Source organism: Pelmatolapia mariae, linkage group LG14, assembly GCF_036321145.2.
Source record: "Pelmatolapia mariae isolate MD_Pm_ZW linkage group LG14, Pm_UMD_F_2, whole genome shotgun sequence".
Taxonomy (NCBI): domain Eukaryota; kingdom Metazoa; phylum Chordata; class Actinopteri; order Cichliformes; family Cichlidae; genus Pelmatolapia; species Pelmatolapia mariae.
In genome coordinates, this window is record NC_086239.1 from 31,755,206 (window position 1) to 31,771,030 (window position 15,825).

Sequence of the window (15,825 nt, forward strand, 5' to 3'; positions counted from 1 at the left end):
AATCCTTCAATATTCATTAATATATGAAACCTAATGGGTGGAGGTGCTGTACTTTACCTGAAATTTGACTTTCTTAGTGACATGCCACAGGCTGATAAAGGAGGCTTTTGCTGGAAATTGTAATCAGGGATGTTTGGAGGAAGTGGACAGATTTCAACCAAGCTTTGTGTAGTCATGTGTGTCAGGACTGTGCTCAGTTCTGCCTCACTGCACAATGCAACACAGTGGGGACCCGGGAGCTTCAGGGGTGTTGTGGTGGAGGTGGAGCTTGGGGATGACTTCATGGGCTGTTTTCACAGATACGATTGGCGTCAAATCTCCTCATTGTGTTTAAATTGTATAGTAAAGTCTTAAAGAAACACAGCAGCCCAAGGAGCCGCATGCACTTGCATATTGAGAATGTTATTTTGGAAATCCCAAAAAGTTGATTCTGTTCATCTGGACGCAGCGTTTTCAGTGGGAGAAACGTTTTGTCACTCATCCAAGTGACTTCTTCAGTTTCCACTGAAAACGCTATGTCCACATAAACAGAATAAAGTTTTTGGGATTTCCTTAACTGGATGATTGAACATGCATCAAATGTTTTTTTGGAAAGTCTTTCTTACATCCAGGGTGAGTTTGGGAACGCTCAGATGCACTCGCCTGTACCTAGTGTACCAGTATTAGACACACTATTCCATCTGTTTGCAACACAACCTGAAATGTGTATTCCCTGCTCATTAATATTGAAATCAAAATGATGAAAATGGGTCTTGACTCTGACCCAGATGTGATATTGAGTGGAGTTTGTACTTCTGGTGCGATATAAAAGGAAATGCACCATACTGCAGGCGTGCTTAGTATTCCCACTCACTGACCTGGAAGCAAAGGATTGGGTGAGTGAGAGAGCCTGAGTGCAAAACATTGTCCCCATGTTTTGGTTCCCCACTTCGTACTATCTTCGTACTTCGTGTTATCTCTTTTCAGACTTTTAGTGTTCTTGTGCATATAGTTTACTTTTATAAAAGTTGTGTAAAATTTCATATAATCACTAAAGTTTTTTTTTGTAATCTTCCAGATGTTTTCATACATCATCCCGTCCCAGTCATCGGTTGGTAATACCTCCTGGTGCATTTACAGATTTGTCACACCAGATAATGTTTTGCTAACCACTGGGTCCCGTCATTGATACTGTCGATCGCAAATCTATCATCGTAAAACTGTCAAGAACATTTGTTTCTTGTGTCCAGGGGAAATGGCTGGGTATGTTTGGACTCGGAGTGTGGAGGAGGACATTGGAAGTCTGGAATGTGAAGCATGTAAGACAGAGTACTTTTGATGCTCCATGTACTTAGGGGAGACCTTTTCTCTGACAGTGACGGTTACAGGATATGAGAAGGTCAGCTCGTGAAAGTGTGTGCTGATTGTGGTTTAAATATTTTGTAACAGCGGCTCAAGCCTTTTTCATAAAAAAAGAATTTGCCGTTTTCATCCCAGATTCACACTTGTGTCACAAACTGTTGAGTCTTGATCTTGGATTTTTGTTTGATCTGCCTATCATTAACGTTTCCCCAGCTTCTGATCCAGTTCCACATTATCAAGACTAAAGTTTAAATTACTCTTCAAAAGATTTGCTTTTTCTTGATTGGGTACAACACTTTTATTTTTTAATTTTCACATATCAAACAGCAGATTGTAGATTTTAGAAAAACCCTTTCAGATATTAGGGGAAATGTAAAAGGGTTTTTTTAAATGCTCTGATACAGTCCTAAATGATTACTACACGAAATGAGCGTTGCTTTAGAGATTCAGAGAAGTGAAGATAAATGAAGGGATGAAGGCAGGAGGAACATTTGGAAATATTGATTTAGTTAAAACAAATGGATATAAAGTGATTTTAACAGGAACACTTCATATAAAACAAAAACAATCACTTCCACAAACCTGTGTCGTCCGTCGGTCCCCCACCCCGTGTGTCATAACAGTTGTCCACAGCTTAGTTACGCCTTCCACTAACAGCTGTTAAAGTACTGTTAAAGTAACTTCAAAGGTTGTTAATGAGGAGGCAAAGAGCCATGAGCAGGAAGTGATCTTATGGCACCTTAGCTGTGAACCTCTACACAAGCAAATTGCTGCTATTAATGGAGGTAAAAGTATTTTGACCTCACAAGATCTTGCTAACAATGAATTTGGACAAATGTAGGATAATAGATGATAGTTTCTATTCTCTGGGCGTTTTATTACACCTCAAACTCTGGTCGTCATTTTGACAGATACTGTGGAGAAAAATACGAGACATTAATTTTTCATAAGTTTGGTTTTATCTGTGACCACAGAACCATATAAAGTACTCTTAAGTCTACAGAGTGGACAAAAGACATGTTGACCCAATAAAACCTGCAGTTTATGCTGTATGCAGCTTAAACATCAGCAGAAGAGTTGACCTCTGCACATGGCATTGAGGGACAAAGGTGCCACTAGGCTAAACAATACCAGCTGCTGCTCAGCAACAGGCTCACAAAAGCATAGCGTTTCTTTTAAAACGACACAGCTCTAGGTCATTGCTGTATCTACATTTTGCAATCAAGAATGATTTATCGACAAAATCCTTCCCACTGAGTGGAGCTCACTTGCATCAAACTAGCTCTGCTGGCGTTCATAATTCGGCTTTGTATGTTCTGGCATCCTTCGAAGGGTTGCTCTCCTACATTAAAAATGCTCCATAACACCCAGCCACCTGAGCCTCTTGTGACAGGGTCAGACAGGTCACACACGGCAGCCTCACGTGCCCCGCCGTACTCTGAAACACATAATCAGATCAGCAGCGAATGAAAATGACTCCGTGGCTTGGCTGGTGATCTGTTTTTGTTTTTGCTGAAATGTTGCTTCACCTGCTGCTTTGTCAATGCAGCTGTTAAAGCCATACATGCTCTATTTGTTTATTTTAGAGGTAAATTTTGAATAAAGCTGCATAAATAGTGTTTTGGCCGATCCTGTCTAACCTGATTTGTTTTTTTCATGATGCATTCAGCAGTGTTAGCAAACAAAGTTGAGCTGCTTTCCATATCACTGAAAGCCCCTCTTTTCAGTTTGTTTGCTATTTAATGTTTCCAGGGTTACAGATTAAAGTTGGAAATTACTCTTTGAATATATAACCATAGTATATTGTTTTAATCTAAGCTGTTAAATTACTTTTAATATGGATGGGGTTTTTTTTCTGGCACAGGAACCTTTTGAAAATGGATGCAAGCTTTTGTAATACTAAATTTCCCTCTGGCCTAATAGAATCTTGAATACAGTTGAGCCCACTCGAGAGCAGAAAATGAGTCATGAGAACAAGAGTTTGTGTTTAGTGCTTCCATTTTCACAGACACATATGACTCTATATCAGTTGGGAAATGTGAGCTGTCTTAAGTGCAGTCTTTCAGTGGTTAAACCCCCTCCTCTTGCTGCATACAGCTACCTGTGTTATTATCTCTGGGGACCAGAGTGTTCAGGTTACAGGGTTTTGTGTTGGAGCTTGTTACTGGTATGGGCCTGGCTTGTTTTTCCTTTCACAGTTGTACCTAGGTCAAATGGCAAGAATGTGTTGCAGGACTCCAAACAGCTTTTTAACAGAGATGTTTATCATCACATTTTGTCATAAGCCTTTTTTCAAAAATGCACTGTAGCCATTGATTTATTTTTTTTTTGAGACATAGCCTGATGGAGGTGCACGTCAGAACTGCAGACTTCCTAATAAACAGTCTGTGTTGATGTAAGAATAGTCCAGATGATAGCCTGATGAGTTCACAGTTAGTCACTGACTGTCCTGTGTCTGGCGTCCAGCACTCACTTGTTGGGCAGCTCCTGCAAAACCAAATGAAATATTTCCAGTAGAGAGAATGATGCTGGTGTGAATTATTTTTCACTGTGTGCTACATGTGAGAAAAGAAGACTTTAGACAAATGGCTCAACCTGAATCTCCTGGCATTTTTTTTGAAGTTCATGTGTGAAAACAGCTCTGTCCATGTATACAGGAAAGTCTGACCAGGTGTTTCATGGTCTTTACCTTGTTTTCAAAGACCTTAAGTTATATTTTGACCATGGGGCAACAACTTGCATGATTTCTGAAAATGATGCAAGCGGCCTGAATTTCATTCCTTGAGGACCTAAAGGGGGGAGGAGGGTTGAGACAATTTCCCCTCATACCTGTTCCAGCAGGCCCAAGAATTTGTATAAGAAGGACTTCAAAGTGGTCTTTAATAACAAAAGGAACTTAAATCTACCAGTCACATATTTTAGGGATGACAGCATTCCACACAACAGGTCATTCAGTGTAAAAACAAGTCACTGCTCTGAGAAGAGTTGATTCTGGCATAAATCACATTGCATGATTTTAATGTTCCAGTACAGTCCTGCAGTTATGAGGGATAAATTTGAGATTACCATAAGTGCTGACATTATCAACCGAGTTGACAGTGTACACTTAATGACTCTCTCTGACTTTTTTTGTAGTGTAAAAAATAGAATACAGGATGCCTGCATATCATTTCCAAAAAGAACTGAAAACTAGAAGATCACCACAGCCCATCTTAACTGAGCTCTGGACCATTTAAGAAGAAGGCAGATGTGTTTCTGCATTTTCTTTATAATGGTTTTTTTTTTTTCTTAAATGATATTTTGTACTCTAGATTATGAAATGTCCCACTTTTTTTTTCTTTTTTACAGTTTTAAGATGAGAAATCTTAACCATACTGTCCAAACATAAGCCAAAAAAGTCACCAGGTGAAACTGTGGTTCAGGCAGCATGGGAAATCACTTTCTCACGTGGATTGCCCACTACAGAGTTCAAACCTTGTATTTTGCTTTTGCATGTCATTATAGTAAAATTACCCACCCCTTAATAATCCTGGATCCACTTTAATTTTTGAAAGTCTCCAGTGGGAACTCTTTAGATTTGGTTGATCTTTCATGGGATCACCAAATTATGATCATCCAGTGGAATTAACTTGTGATGTGTGTTAGCCTGTATTTCTAAAAGAATCCACTGGGTGTATGCGATGGGATTTTAGCGCCCTAAAATATCTTTTCCAGCCGTGGCATTTCTTGCTCATGTATTAATAAAGAGTTGATGATGGAATCTGTGCGGCAGCAGCATTGCAGCTTCAGAGAACATTGTGTTGGGGAATTGAGGCCATTTAAAAGTTGTATTCAGATGTTCTGGTAGCTCCAGTGCAATTAAATTTAATAATCCTGCGTTTTCATTTTTGAACAATGCATTCTTAAAAATTTAGTATAACATATCTCTGGGTCAGCCATTTAAATTATGTGTTTTGCTATACCAGGAGCTTCAGTGTAAATCATGTTCAGTAGGAATCTGTGTTGTGTGTCTTTTAAACAGTGCCAATAGAAACTTGCTGACTGTTCTGTTCCCTTTTCAACCTATTTATGGTCTTGTGGCAGAGTGATTGGTGGCCATGCATTCTGGTGAGAATTTATCGGATCTTATTCTTTAAATCTGCTGATTTGTTAGGAGAGGAGTTGCATTTATTGCAACATTTGCTTTAGTTTGGTCTCATGTATTTGGCTGAATATTCATTTTGTACATTTTACTTCCAATTTCACTCATAAGTTTAAGCGTAGGGATATAGATATGTAAAGATAATGTGTTGTGTGGTCACAGTAATGCATAACTTTGTTGCAATTCTATTGTAGTCCAAATTAATCAGTAATGTTTTTGGTCCAACACCTGGCTCCTGAACTTCAGGGATTAACAAATGAGATTCCTGGGTCCCAGCGAGATCCATCTGCATCACTTGTAATTTAGTTCTGGTCATTTTGCCATTTTACATACACAATAACACATTTGTGCTACAAATAGCAGAAACTTCAATCATAAAGAGCACCCATTACAAGGTGGACATTTTTCTCTCCTCTTCTCCATTTTTAAAAATTAAGGTTATTATGTAGGAATGGCTAAGAGAAAAAACTCCAGAACTGGTCCACAGTATATTGTAGTGCTTGCATTTTGTGAGCAATGCTTGTATGCCTTAGTGAATATTATTTCCTGTAACAACTTTGGTGTTTTTTTTTTTTTTTTCATAGTTCTTTCCCTCCTGTGTTTCCGCTCTGTTCTATTTTGTACCAAATGGGATTAAATGAACAACCAACACACTGCAGAGTTATATAAAAGATAAATGTAGTTGTGTAAACTTCAAACATGGTACACTGCAGTACCAGTGAGGGTTGATGAGTGGACAGAATAAGGAGGGAGGATAAGGATCACAACGTATAAAAACGGGGTCAACTTCCGTTTATGTAAAGCCCCTCCTCACAGTAAGCCTGAGGGCATGCAGCAGCACCAGAGGGTTGGGCTTATTTGCATCAGCTTCGCACACAAAAACACAGTACCCCCCCAGAGGGTCTATCCTAAAAGGTGGAGAAGCACACATCGTGAGAAACAGCAGGCACAAATAAGTTAGCTAATCTTCTGTCCCATCTGTTGGTGGTCCCAAAGTGGAACAGGACTTTTGTTTTCCTTTTTAGATCACACTGTCCGGCCTAAAGGCGGATAAATAGAGTCCAAATGTGCATTATAGTCAAAGCTTCTGCACCCTCCTGCTCCCAGTCCTTGTTAATGCAGGAAGTAGTGCCTGAGAGCAGACAACTATATCTCTGCATGGATGGTTCATTCCAGTTCTGAATAACTCATGTTCGCTCAGACTGTCACACTGCTCACACTGTCATTACGTACCCTCCACTTCACAAAATCCCTGTACATATTGAAGGGGGCTTGAGTGGCTCACATCCTCTGCCAGTCTAAGCACAGTGTTTATTTAGCTGACTTTACAGATAATTACTAATGAAATAACTGCAAAACAAGACAAGTTACAGCTCTGTGTTTATAACATCTACCATTATCAATTCTTTTTATGTGAACAGTGTCCTATGTTTTAGGGGAAAGCCTAGGATGGAAACAACATGTCATGTTCCGTCTTTACGTGTCCATAGCTGTAGACAGATTTGTTGAAAGAGTACAAATATTTAGCTAAGCCACACATAATTAAGAGCACACAGTTTTTGCACTGATTTTTCATCTAGATATCTGTTTTTCAGAGGTTTGTGGATTATACCAGCCAAAGGAACAAACTGTCTTAAGATCCAGTGACAAAATGCCAGAAAAATCATTACGGCCCTGCAGGTAAAACACCATTCAGATACAATTCTTTTTTTCTGTATGTCTCTCCTTCATGTCCCCCTAGGTTTATTTAATCTGTTTCCCCCTGTCCGTTTAGCCTTTGAATCATGGGAAATGCTGAGAGCCAGAATGGGGACCATGCCCTCTATGGACGTGGCTATTTGTCACGTAAGCACATGTCTCGGTCTCTTCGCATCTCCAACAAGCAGTCCAGACGCTCTCGCCATGCTTCATCAGGAAAAATAGAGCACAGGAACTCTGAGACAAGCACGCGCTCAAGTAGCACACCCAGCATCCCACAGTCCCTGGCTGACAATGGCCTGGAACCCTTCAATGAGACAAATATCCTCCCAGACTTTGGAAGCCCCATTTGGGTGGACCGGGTGGCCATGAATCTGCGTCCAGTATCCTTTTACAATGACCTGGCCAATCCCTCAATGCACATAACCCTACCTGGTCCCATGGCAGAGGAGGTGCAGGATGAAGATATGTACGCAGGTGAAGTGAAATACCTCCAGAAAACCCCAGACTGCTCCAAGGAGACTGTTGGCTTTAAGAAGAGGTCTAAATCTGCAGACATGTGGCGAGATGACAGCCTGGAGTTCTCCCTGTCTGATGTCAGTCAAGATCACTTGACCAGCACAGAGGAGATTATAGACTTGACTAACGAGAGGGACTTCACTGGCTGCGAAGGCCACCTGCAGTCCAGCCCAACAGACTCCACTGACAGGGCAAACTCACTGGATGAGCTGTATAGCCAGATGAGTCCTGCCTCCAGGCAGCTCCATGGCCGCTATGCAAAGTGGCACAACACCAACAGGGCTATCAGGGAGGGTGAGGACGATAAAATGCTATCTCCATCAGAGGAGGATGGAAACACCTACGGTGCATACACCCTTCCCTGCCGACGTTCACACTGCTTGTCTGAAGGCCTGACCAGCCACCAAGTTGAAATGTGTGCCAGCATGCAGGGCAGGAGGGCGCAGACTATACAGGTAAGATCTATAACTATTTTATAATGTACTGCTTGTTTGCACTGCAAATTTAGCTTAAAAAAAGTAATGTGGTTATTAGAAAACAGTAAAATTAATCTCGAGTGCTGATGAATTTTTGATAGCCTGCTCATGCCTGTTGGATACATATATGTCAAGGACCTTACTTTGTTTAATGCTGTCGTGGATATTCTGTTTTGTTTTGGACAGGGCATGAAAAGCTGTGCTAAATCTGAAATGATCTAGTAGTAGTACAGCTCCCTTCATTCACTTCCCCAATGAATCTGTGAGTTTGTTCCGCTTCAGTCACCTCACAATAAGCTGTTAAAACAAACTGAGTGTAAAAAGAAAGCTTGTGTGGGACGAGGGAGTCGTAGTTTCCTGAAGAAACTGTTGTTTTTCTTGTGAGAGGAGATTGCGATGATGGGAGGGGGCGAGCACAGCCTAAAGTCACTCCCTGTTAGAAATACCTCGGTCTTTGTTATGATAATGAGGGGAGGCCTGTGGAAGAGTGTAACAGTAAAACGTGTATTGGTGGCCCTGTCTCTACGGGGCACCATCAACTCTGGTGAATGGAGCTCTGGACCGCATGATTAGGTCATGTGACCAGATGGAGATACCAAGCTCAGTGTAACCCCCTTCATCTCCCAGGAGCCTTTGACCATGTGGGTAGGAGAGGGCAGACCCTGTGGTGCCACAGGCCGGGCAGGCTGTGCTCACACAACAGCAGACGCTTTGCTGTGAGCAATTAATTTTAAGCAGAAACTCAGGGTTAGGCAACCCGTGGGCTCTCATTAAGCATCTGTTTTTTGTTTGTTTTTGTTTTTTTGCAACATGTTTGCTTTTCAAAAATGCTTCTATCCTTTATTTAGAGATAGACGATCAGGTGAGGGCAGCGGTTGTTAATGACCAGCTGCCTTCTTAGTGATGAACAAGAAGCTGTGATGCCGTCTCACCTGTTTTGTGCTTCTGCCACATCTCAGGATGTCACAGGCGGGGAGGGCAGCGAATATGAGGACAGCGGCATCGACGGGGTGACGGTGGAGCCGGAGCACCAGTCTCGCCGCTACAAGACCATGTCGGCCTCCTTCTCTGTGTTCTCAGTGCATGGCAGGAACATGTTCACTGGCAGTGACAGCGGGAGCAGCAGTGGCGGCGGAGGGGCCAGCGAGTGCGTTCAGGGCGTGTACGAAAACTTCCGTCAGGAACTACAGATGAGCTCCTGCCAGACTGAGAGCTTGGAGGAGGCGGGGTCTGCCCTAAGTGATGAGCAGAGCACTATGAGCTCCGCCTACCAGTCCGACCTCTTACTCAGTGTTGTCCAAGGGATGGTGCGCAAAGCTGGCAAACTTGCTGTTAAGAACTTCCTTGTGCATAAGAAAAACAAGAAAGTGGAGTCAGCCACAAGGCGCAAGTGGAAGAGTTACTGGGTTTCCCTCAAAGGTGTGTCATGGCCTCAGTGGTATCATTAAATTTACATTTTATTGCACTGCACTCCTGTAATGTCAGTCTGTGACATTCTGCTCATGCAAGATAATATGTTTGATGCTATTTAGTTACATGCTGACATTCAAAAGGTAGAGCAAAGGTTTACTTCGAATAAGCTTTCTTTAAGGCATTATGTCACTGGACTGGACTTGAAATCAGTTTAGAAGTCTGTGTCTAATAAAGCCTTTCTCCCTGACTCTTGCCATGCTGCACTTCTTAATGTTGGCCACTGGAGAGCAGAATTAAATTGCTTGAGGAAATCTGACTTTCTTGTAAAAATAAATAAATAAATCAACAGTTCCATTGTTTTGGTTTTCCAGGTTGCACGCTCTTCTTCTATGAGACTGATGGACGTTCAGGAATTGACAACAACAGCAATCCCAAACATGCCATCTGGGTGGAGAACAGTATTGTCCAGGCTGTACCAGAACATCCCAAAAAGGACTTTGTGTTCTGCCTCAGCAATTCCCTGGGAGATGCTTTTCTGTTCCAGGTAAGAAAATGCATGTATGTCACCTGTTCTGTGAATAAATACAAATTTAATTTGTATACATTGCCCTGTATTGACTGTATTTTCTTTTTATGATCTTTAAAATTCTGGCCTTTAATACATCAGGAGCAAAACAAAACAAAAAAAAGAAGTTTGTGTGTTGTTTAACCTTTGACCTTTCATGGTCCCTCCCCCTGTAGACCTGCAGCCAGACAGAGCTGGAAAACTGGATCACAGCCATCCACTCAGCATGTGCCACTACTGTTGCCCGCCAGCATCACAGAGAGGACACTGTTCGGCTACTTCGCGCCGAGATCAAGAAGCTCGAGCAGAAGATCGACATGGACGAGAAGATGAAGAAGATGGGAGACATGCAGCTGTCTGCTGTCACTGACACCAAGAAGAGGAAGACGATCCTGGATCAAGTAGGTGTCATACTACTTTCTTCCTTGAGCTCATGTCAGGCAGGTATGCAGGGGGAAAACATTTCTGAACAAGGCATGGAAAGACGACTTACTGCTATATTATTTCTGATTACAAATCACCTTTCTATAAAAATAGATTATTTCAAAAGAAAACAGTGAAGTTAAACAAAGTTTTACCAGTTTGATTTCTTAATGTGTCTCTATAACTTCAATACTGATAGAAAGTATATATGAAAAAATGGGTTGAGTAGCTTCAAAAAACACCTGGAATGCAACATAGTGGCCCCTATCTTGGCTGAATATTTATCAAATAAGGATGGAAGTATGAAAAATGCCAAACATAACTGTGCCCCATCAGTCAGTTTTAGTTGCGACATACTTGTTTCTCCATTTTAAGCTTTTACCCATCCCTCCTAGTAATCACCCCATAAAAGTTCAATTTTGTCTGGATTCATAAGCATGTCAGGAAAACGTATAAAAAAGCATTATATCTATTTAAGAGCTCTTAAGACATCTGTTAAACCTCAATGAGAACCAACCCTGAGGAATCTTTAGCTTAATTAAAAAATGCTCAAGATCATTTTTAGTGATATTTTAGCTATTGTTACAATACTTATAGGCATCAAATGTAAGTATGTATTTCAGTCTTGTATCCTTAGGTTGTTTTTAATACATGGAATATGAGGAGAAGAGAGAAGCAGGGAGCAATGAGAGAGGATTAAGTTGCAGATTTAGAGGAATCATCCGCTAGAGGCTGCTAATGCTACAAATGTAACAGCCCCCAGATTGCTTTTTATTTTTCTTATTGTAATATGCACTTTGCTCTGGTCAGCCTGACATTCTCAATTAATTACAAAGTTCATATTGTCTTTAATGGGTCTGTTTACAGAAAGGGGAGAGATCGCTTTTGTTTGGTCCATTTGGTAGTGGCTGGTTGGAGCTGTTCTGTTTGGCAGTGTCAGGTTTCAAATTGTGAGAACTGAATGGATGTAGGACTGCTCCTTAGAAAGCTGAAACGCTCCCAGCCTCTATCTGCCAGTGGAATGCGCAGTATTGTTTCTTTCTCGTCTCTGGGCTACTTGGCAGTAATACAGAGCACTCTGCCATGGAGCCTATTCCAAACACCAGTGCAGGACCGTGACAGGGAGGGGACAGCCCAGTGAATAATCACAATGTCCTGCTCTACTGCCCCAATAAACATCAAACCATTAGGCACAGAGAGAGTGCAGGTTGGCAACACTTTGAGAGAAGTGGTAACAGAGCTTCTATGGAAGTGAGGAGATGCTCCATCTTAGTCTGAAGTTGACAGACAAGGGCATTAATGAACTATTAACTGGATGTACTGTTGTGTCCCTCTCAACCTGCAGATATTCTTGTGGGAGCAGAACCTGGAGCAGTTTCACATGGATTTATTTCGCTTTAGATGCTACCTGGCCAGCCTGCAAGGAGGAGAGCTGCCTAACCCCAAACGCCTTCTGGCTTTTGCCTCTCGCCCCACCAAGCTGGCAATGGGCCGGCTGGGTATATTCTCAGTCTCTTCCTTCCATGCATTGGTAAATATTCTCTCCTTTATTTATGCTGCTGAAGCAAACACAACGGCATATTTTAGTGTCCTTTTCAATTTCTTTTTTTGTGGAAAAAGAGACCTGGAGACCTCAAAAATGTACCTTGGAATTGATTATTATATTGGGGACAAACATCTATCTAAAGTGCACTTAAGTAACAGTAGCTGTCGCTGTTGCAGAGCTCAAACCTGTTCTCATATTGTGAGTAAAGGACCATGAAATCTCACTCAAAATACACTTTGGCATCACTGAGCACATCCAGTGATGCTCTTGGCAGGACAGTCGAGTCCAAAAACTAAAATGCATTGTGTCAAACCACGCTTTTCTTTTATAAAAATAATGACTATGCTATTTATGAGCTCGGGTCTCATGTAGGTCACCCGTTTGTGAGGGTTTTAGTTCAGTTTTGGCCTCCCACTGCTGCTGCAAAGAGGTTATGTACTTCACATCTAAAAGCACTAGTAGTAAAAGAAAACATCTGATTTTTTAGCGATGTTTCGCAGATCACTGAGGTGCTTTTTCCCTCACCACCACCAACGCAGTGCTACAGAGCAGGTGGGTGTTTGAGCTGTGAGATAGCAGTTAAGGATGTCTAACAAAAGACAACTGCTAAGAGCTTTCCTACGCTTTCACTCCTCTTGAATTTACTCTGTATCAGCACTGTACACTCACCAGAATGGCCTGCAAAGTGTTGACAGAACAAATGACAGAATGAGTGCCTAGGCTAGTTTTAGAGCCTGCTGCAGGCACAGTGCTGATATGTTTAATTCAGTATTTATTAAAAAAAACCCAAAAAAACCTTTTACTTATTTCTTAATAGTTAAGCAGCCTAAAAAATGTCCAAGTCTAGTTTTCATGCATAAAATTTGACTACTCTATATCTGTATGATTACCATGACCATTTATTCAGTCACTTAAGACAAGGTAATTTCCATAAACCACTCAGTGAAATGTTCCTTGATCACTTTTTGTATATACTCAGTTTTATTTCTTCTTTCTCTTTTTGTCAGAACTGTAGCTTTCCTGTCTTGAATATTTATGATTTTATTTATTTTAAAAACCCCTAAAATATGCTGATATGCTGCACTTATAAAGTCATTTTGGCAAAATGGGATTTGACGCGAGGTCAAACAGATAGCTGTCGATCTCATTTGATCCGTTTTTGACCCCACTTCGCCGTGTTACGTTTTCCAGGTGGCAGCCCGCACAGAGACCGGAGTGAGACGGCGAACGCAGGCCATGTCTCGTTCCTGCAGTAAGCGCAAGAGCAGGTTCTCTTCCCTCTGGGGTCTGGACACTACCTCAAAGAAAAAGACAAAAGCCCACCCAACTGTCAGTCAGGTCTGTGAAGTGTTCCACCTCCTTCCAAAATTTCTACGCTTAATCACAGCTGACAAGTTACTTTTGCCCATTGCTCAAGCATCCGTGCTACTTGACTGGTAACTTGCCATTTTTTTTTTGTTTGCTCCTGCAGGTTTTTGCTGATGGTGAAGAGCCCATTAAAAAGCCAGTAGATGGCATATATGTTGATCCTGATAAGGAAAACACAGTAAGGATGAATAATTCAATAATTCAGTTATCTGTTTGCATTCATTTGTCAGTGAGCAGTTGGTCAAACAGAAGTGCGAACTTCCTCAACAAAATATGTGGCCAACATTGACATCAGTGAAATATTACCCCTTAATGTATTCTGAGTAAGCACCAGAGCCAAAGTGGAGAGTTTACAAGCTGTGACAGCTACTCAGGCAAATTAGAGCTTTTAATTTTTCTTTCATTCCCCATTTAAGCAAATGCACTATATGGCTTGGAAAGTGTATTCCGACTACTCTGTGATTTAGAAGGAAGATGAAAAGTATTGGTGAAGATGGATTATTTTGGAGACTATTTTAGAAGTATTATCTAATTTGAAGAAGTCAGACCTTGCAGTAAAGTGTGTTTAATTACTTTGGATGTCTCTATTTCAAGAAAAGTGAGGAGGGAACTGTGAAAAGCCTTCCACGACCCAGCACAGAGAGCGATATCTGGGTTCCTGACCACCTTACACCCTCCTGGGTATGTCTCCCAAATGACCAGCCCGTGCTAACAATCATCCAGCCAGGAGAGTCTGCGCTGTGTGTTCTTGAGTCCATCTGCAAGGTAAAAAACACAGAGCCTCGAATGAGCTACGGTTTAAAGTGATATTCATAAGACGCTTAAACTGAAAGTCACACTGAGCCAGAGAAATACCAGCTATATTAGGAAAAAATGAAAGATATCTCACTGCTGCGATTCTGGATAAATTTCTGTCTTTTTGTGCTCATCCCACAGGCTCATCAGCTCGATCCCACTAAACACTACTTACGACTCAAATTCCTTATAGAAAATCAAGTGCAATTCTACATTCCCAAACCAGAGGAGGATATATGCGACTTGGTATGTCACTGATATCTTGAATATGATCTTTCCTCCCCTCACAGGCTGTTTTGAAAACGAGTCAAGGTCAAGAAATATATTTAAAAAAATGTCAGAAATTGATTTACAATGTATGAGGAATCACAATAGGAAAAAAATACTACATCAACAAGGTTTATAATACATAGAACTATCTGCCTGGGAGATCCGTGCACCAAAAATAATCATGGAGAAGCTTTATAAACAATATCTGTAACCTCTTTTGTAATTAAATCATGTAATCATGACATAGCAAAGAAACTCCTCTATATAGAGCTGCTAGAGCTGCTTTGTCTGAAAGTACAGAAAATTAATGGCCTCTTTCCATGCTGTCAATAACCCACCCACCACGCCATGAATGAAGTAGGCTGTTGTTTCAGGATGTATAATGACTTCCTTTTGTTCCTTGCAGCTGTACAAAGAAATTGAGCTTTGCTCTAAAATAACTAAAGTAATCCAGTTTGACAGAGATGAATCCTGCATGATTGGTTACGGTAAGAGTAATTTTCTGTCTTTATTTAGAATGCTGTAAAGAAGTCAGTGTTAAAGACTCGTATTTCTGTTTTCTTCAGCATAAGAATTGATTTTCTTTGACCTTTTGTTAACCATCCCTATTTGTCCCTCTGATGCTTGGCTAATACCTTCATTTTCTCTCTCTCTGCTTCTCTTTCTCTCCACGTTTCCCTTTTGTGTTCAGGTTTCTCCATTTCAGTGGTGGAGGAGGATGGAGTACAGCAGCTCTACATCACTGATGTAAAGGCAGGGGGATTAGCCTTTGCTAAAGGTTAATTATCCTTCATTTCTACTGAAAGAACTCTTCCTAAACACACTTTGTATCTAATAAGCCATACTTTAAAGGAAAATATAAACAATGCAGGTTGCCTTAGCTGTTTTTAGTGCTTCTCCATTTTCTCACATCAAGGCCAGGAGAGTTTTCATCTCCTGCTTGGTTTCTCTTTCGAAAAATGCATAAGCACATGTTTATTCAACAGGTAGAGAAGGTTTTAGAGGACACAACACTTCTCAAGGGTGCTGATTACTATAATCATGCCTCTCGCTGGCCTTTATGAAGAATTATGTTGAATCTGACACAACGGCTGCTTCACACTGGCTCTCCTGTAATGAAGCTGAAGAGTTGAATGATGTCAAAATAAAGATAAAGAGCATTGATCCCAGAACAATTATGACTGATGTTGGACAACAAGTGTTAATGTGTTACTGGCTAATATTTCACAAAAAATAGAGAAACGGGTCATGCCTGTGGGGCTGAAATTAA

At 41.1% G+C, this 15,825-nt stretch overlaps 1 protein-coding gene across 3 annotated transcripts in view; it reads left to right on the forward strand.

Moving 5' to 3' along the window:
* Nucleotides 1–15,825, forward strand: part of tiam1b (TIAM Rac1 associated GEF 1b) — a 43,259-nt gene that overhangs the window by 9,898 nt on the left and 17,536 nt on the right. For 2 of the 3 annotated variants that reach the window (XM_063493280.1, XM_063493281.1), the window contains exons 2-13: nt 7,078–7,162; nt 7,257–8,154; nt 9,135–9,594; nt 9,960–10,132; nt 10,330–10,554; nt 11,922–12,107; nt 13,314–13,460; nt 13,594–13,668; nt 14,085–14,255; nt 14,427–14,531; nt 14,962–15,043; nt 15,247–15,333. In XM_063493280.1, coding sequence (XP_063349350.1) covers nt 7,267–8,154; nt 9,135–9,594; nt 9,960–10,132; nt 10,330–10,554; nt 11,922–12,107; nt 13,314–13,460; nt 13,594–13,668; nt 14,085–14,255; nt 14,427–14,531; nt 14,962–15,043; nt 15,247–15,333 — 2,599 coding nt within the window. In that variant the 5' untranslated portion in view covers nt 7,078–7,162; nt 7,257–7,266. Of the gene's footprint in view, nt 1–1,247; nt 1,299–7,077; nt 7,163–7,256; nt 8,155–9,134; nt 9,595–9,959; nt 10,133–10,329; nt 10,555–11,921; nt 12,108–13,313; nt 13,461–13,593; nt 13,669–14,084; nt 14,256–14,426; nt 14,532–14,961; nt 15,044–15,246; nt 15,334–15,825 lie in introns of those variants that run through there. The other variant, XM_063493282.1, reaches the window with a different exon arrangement.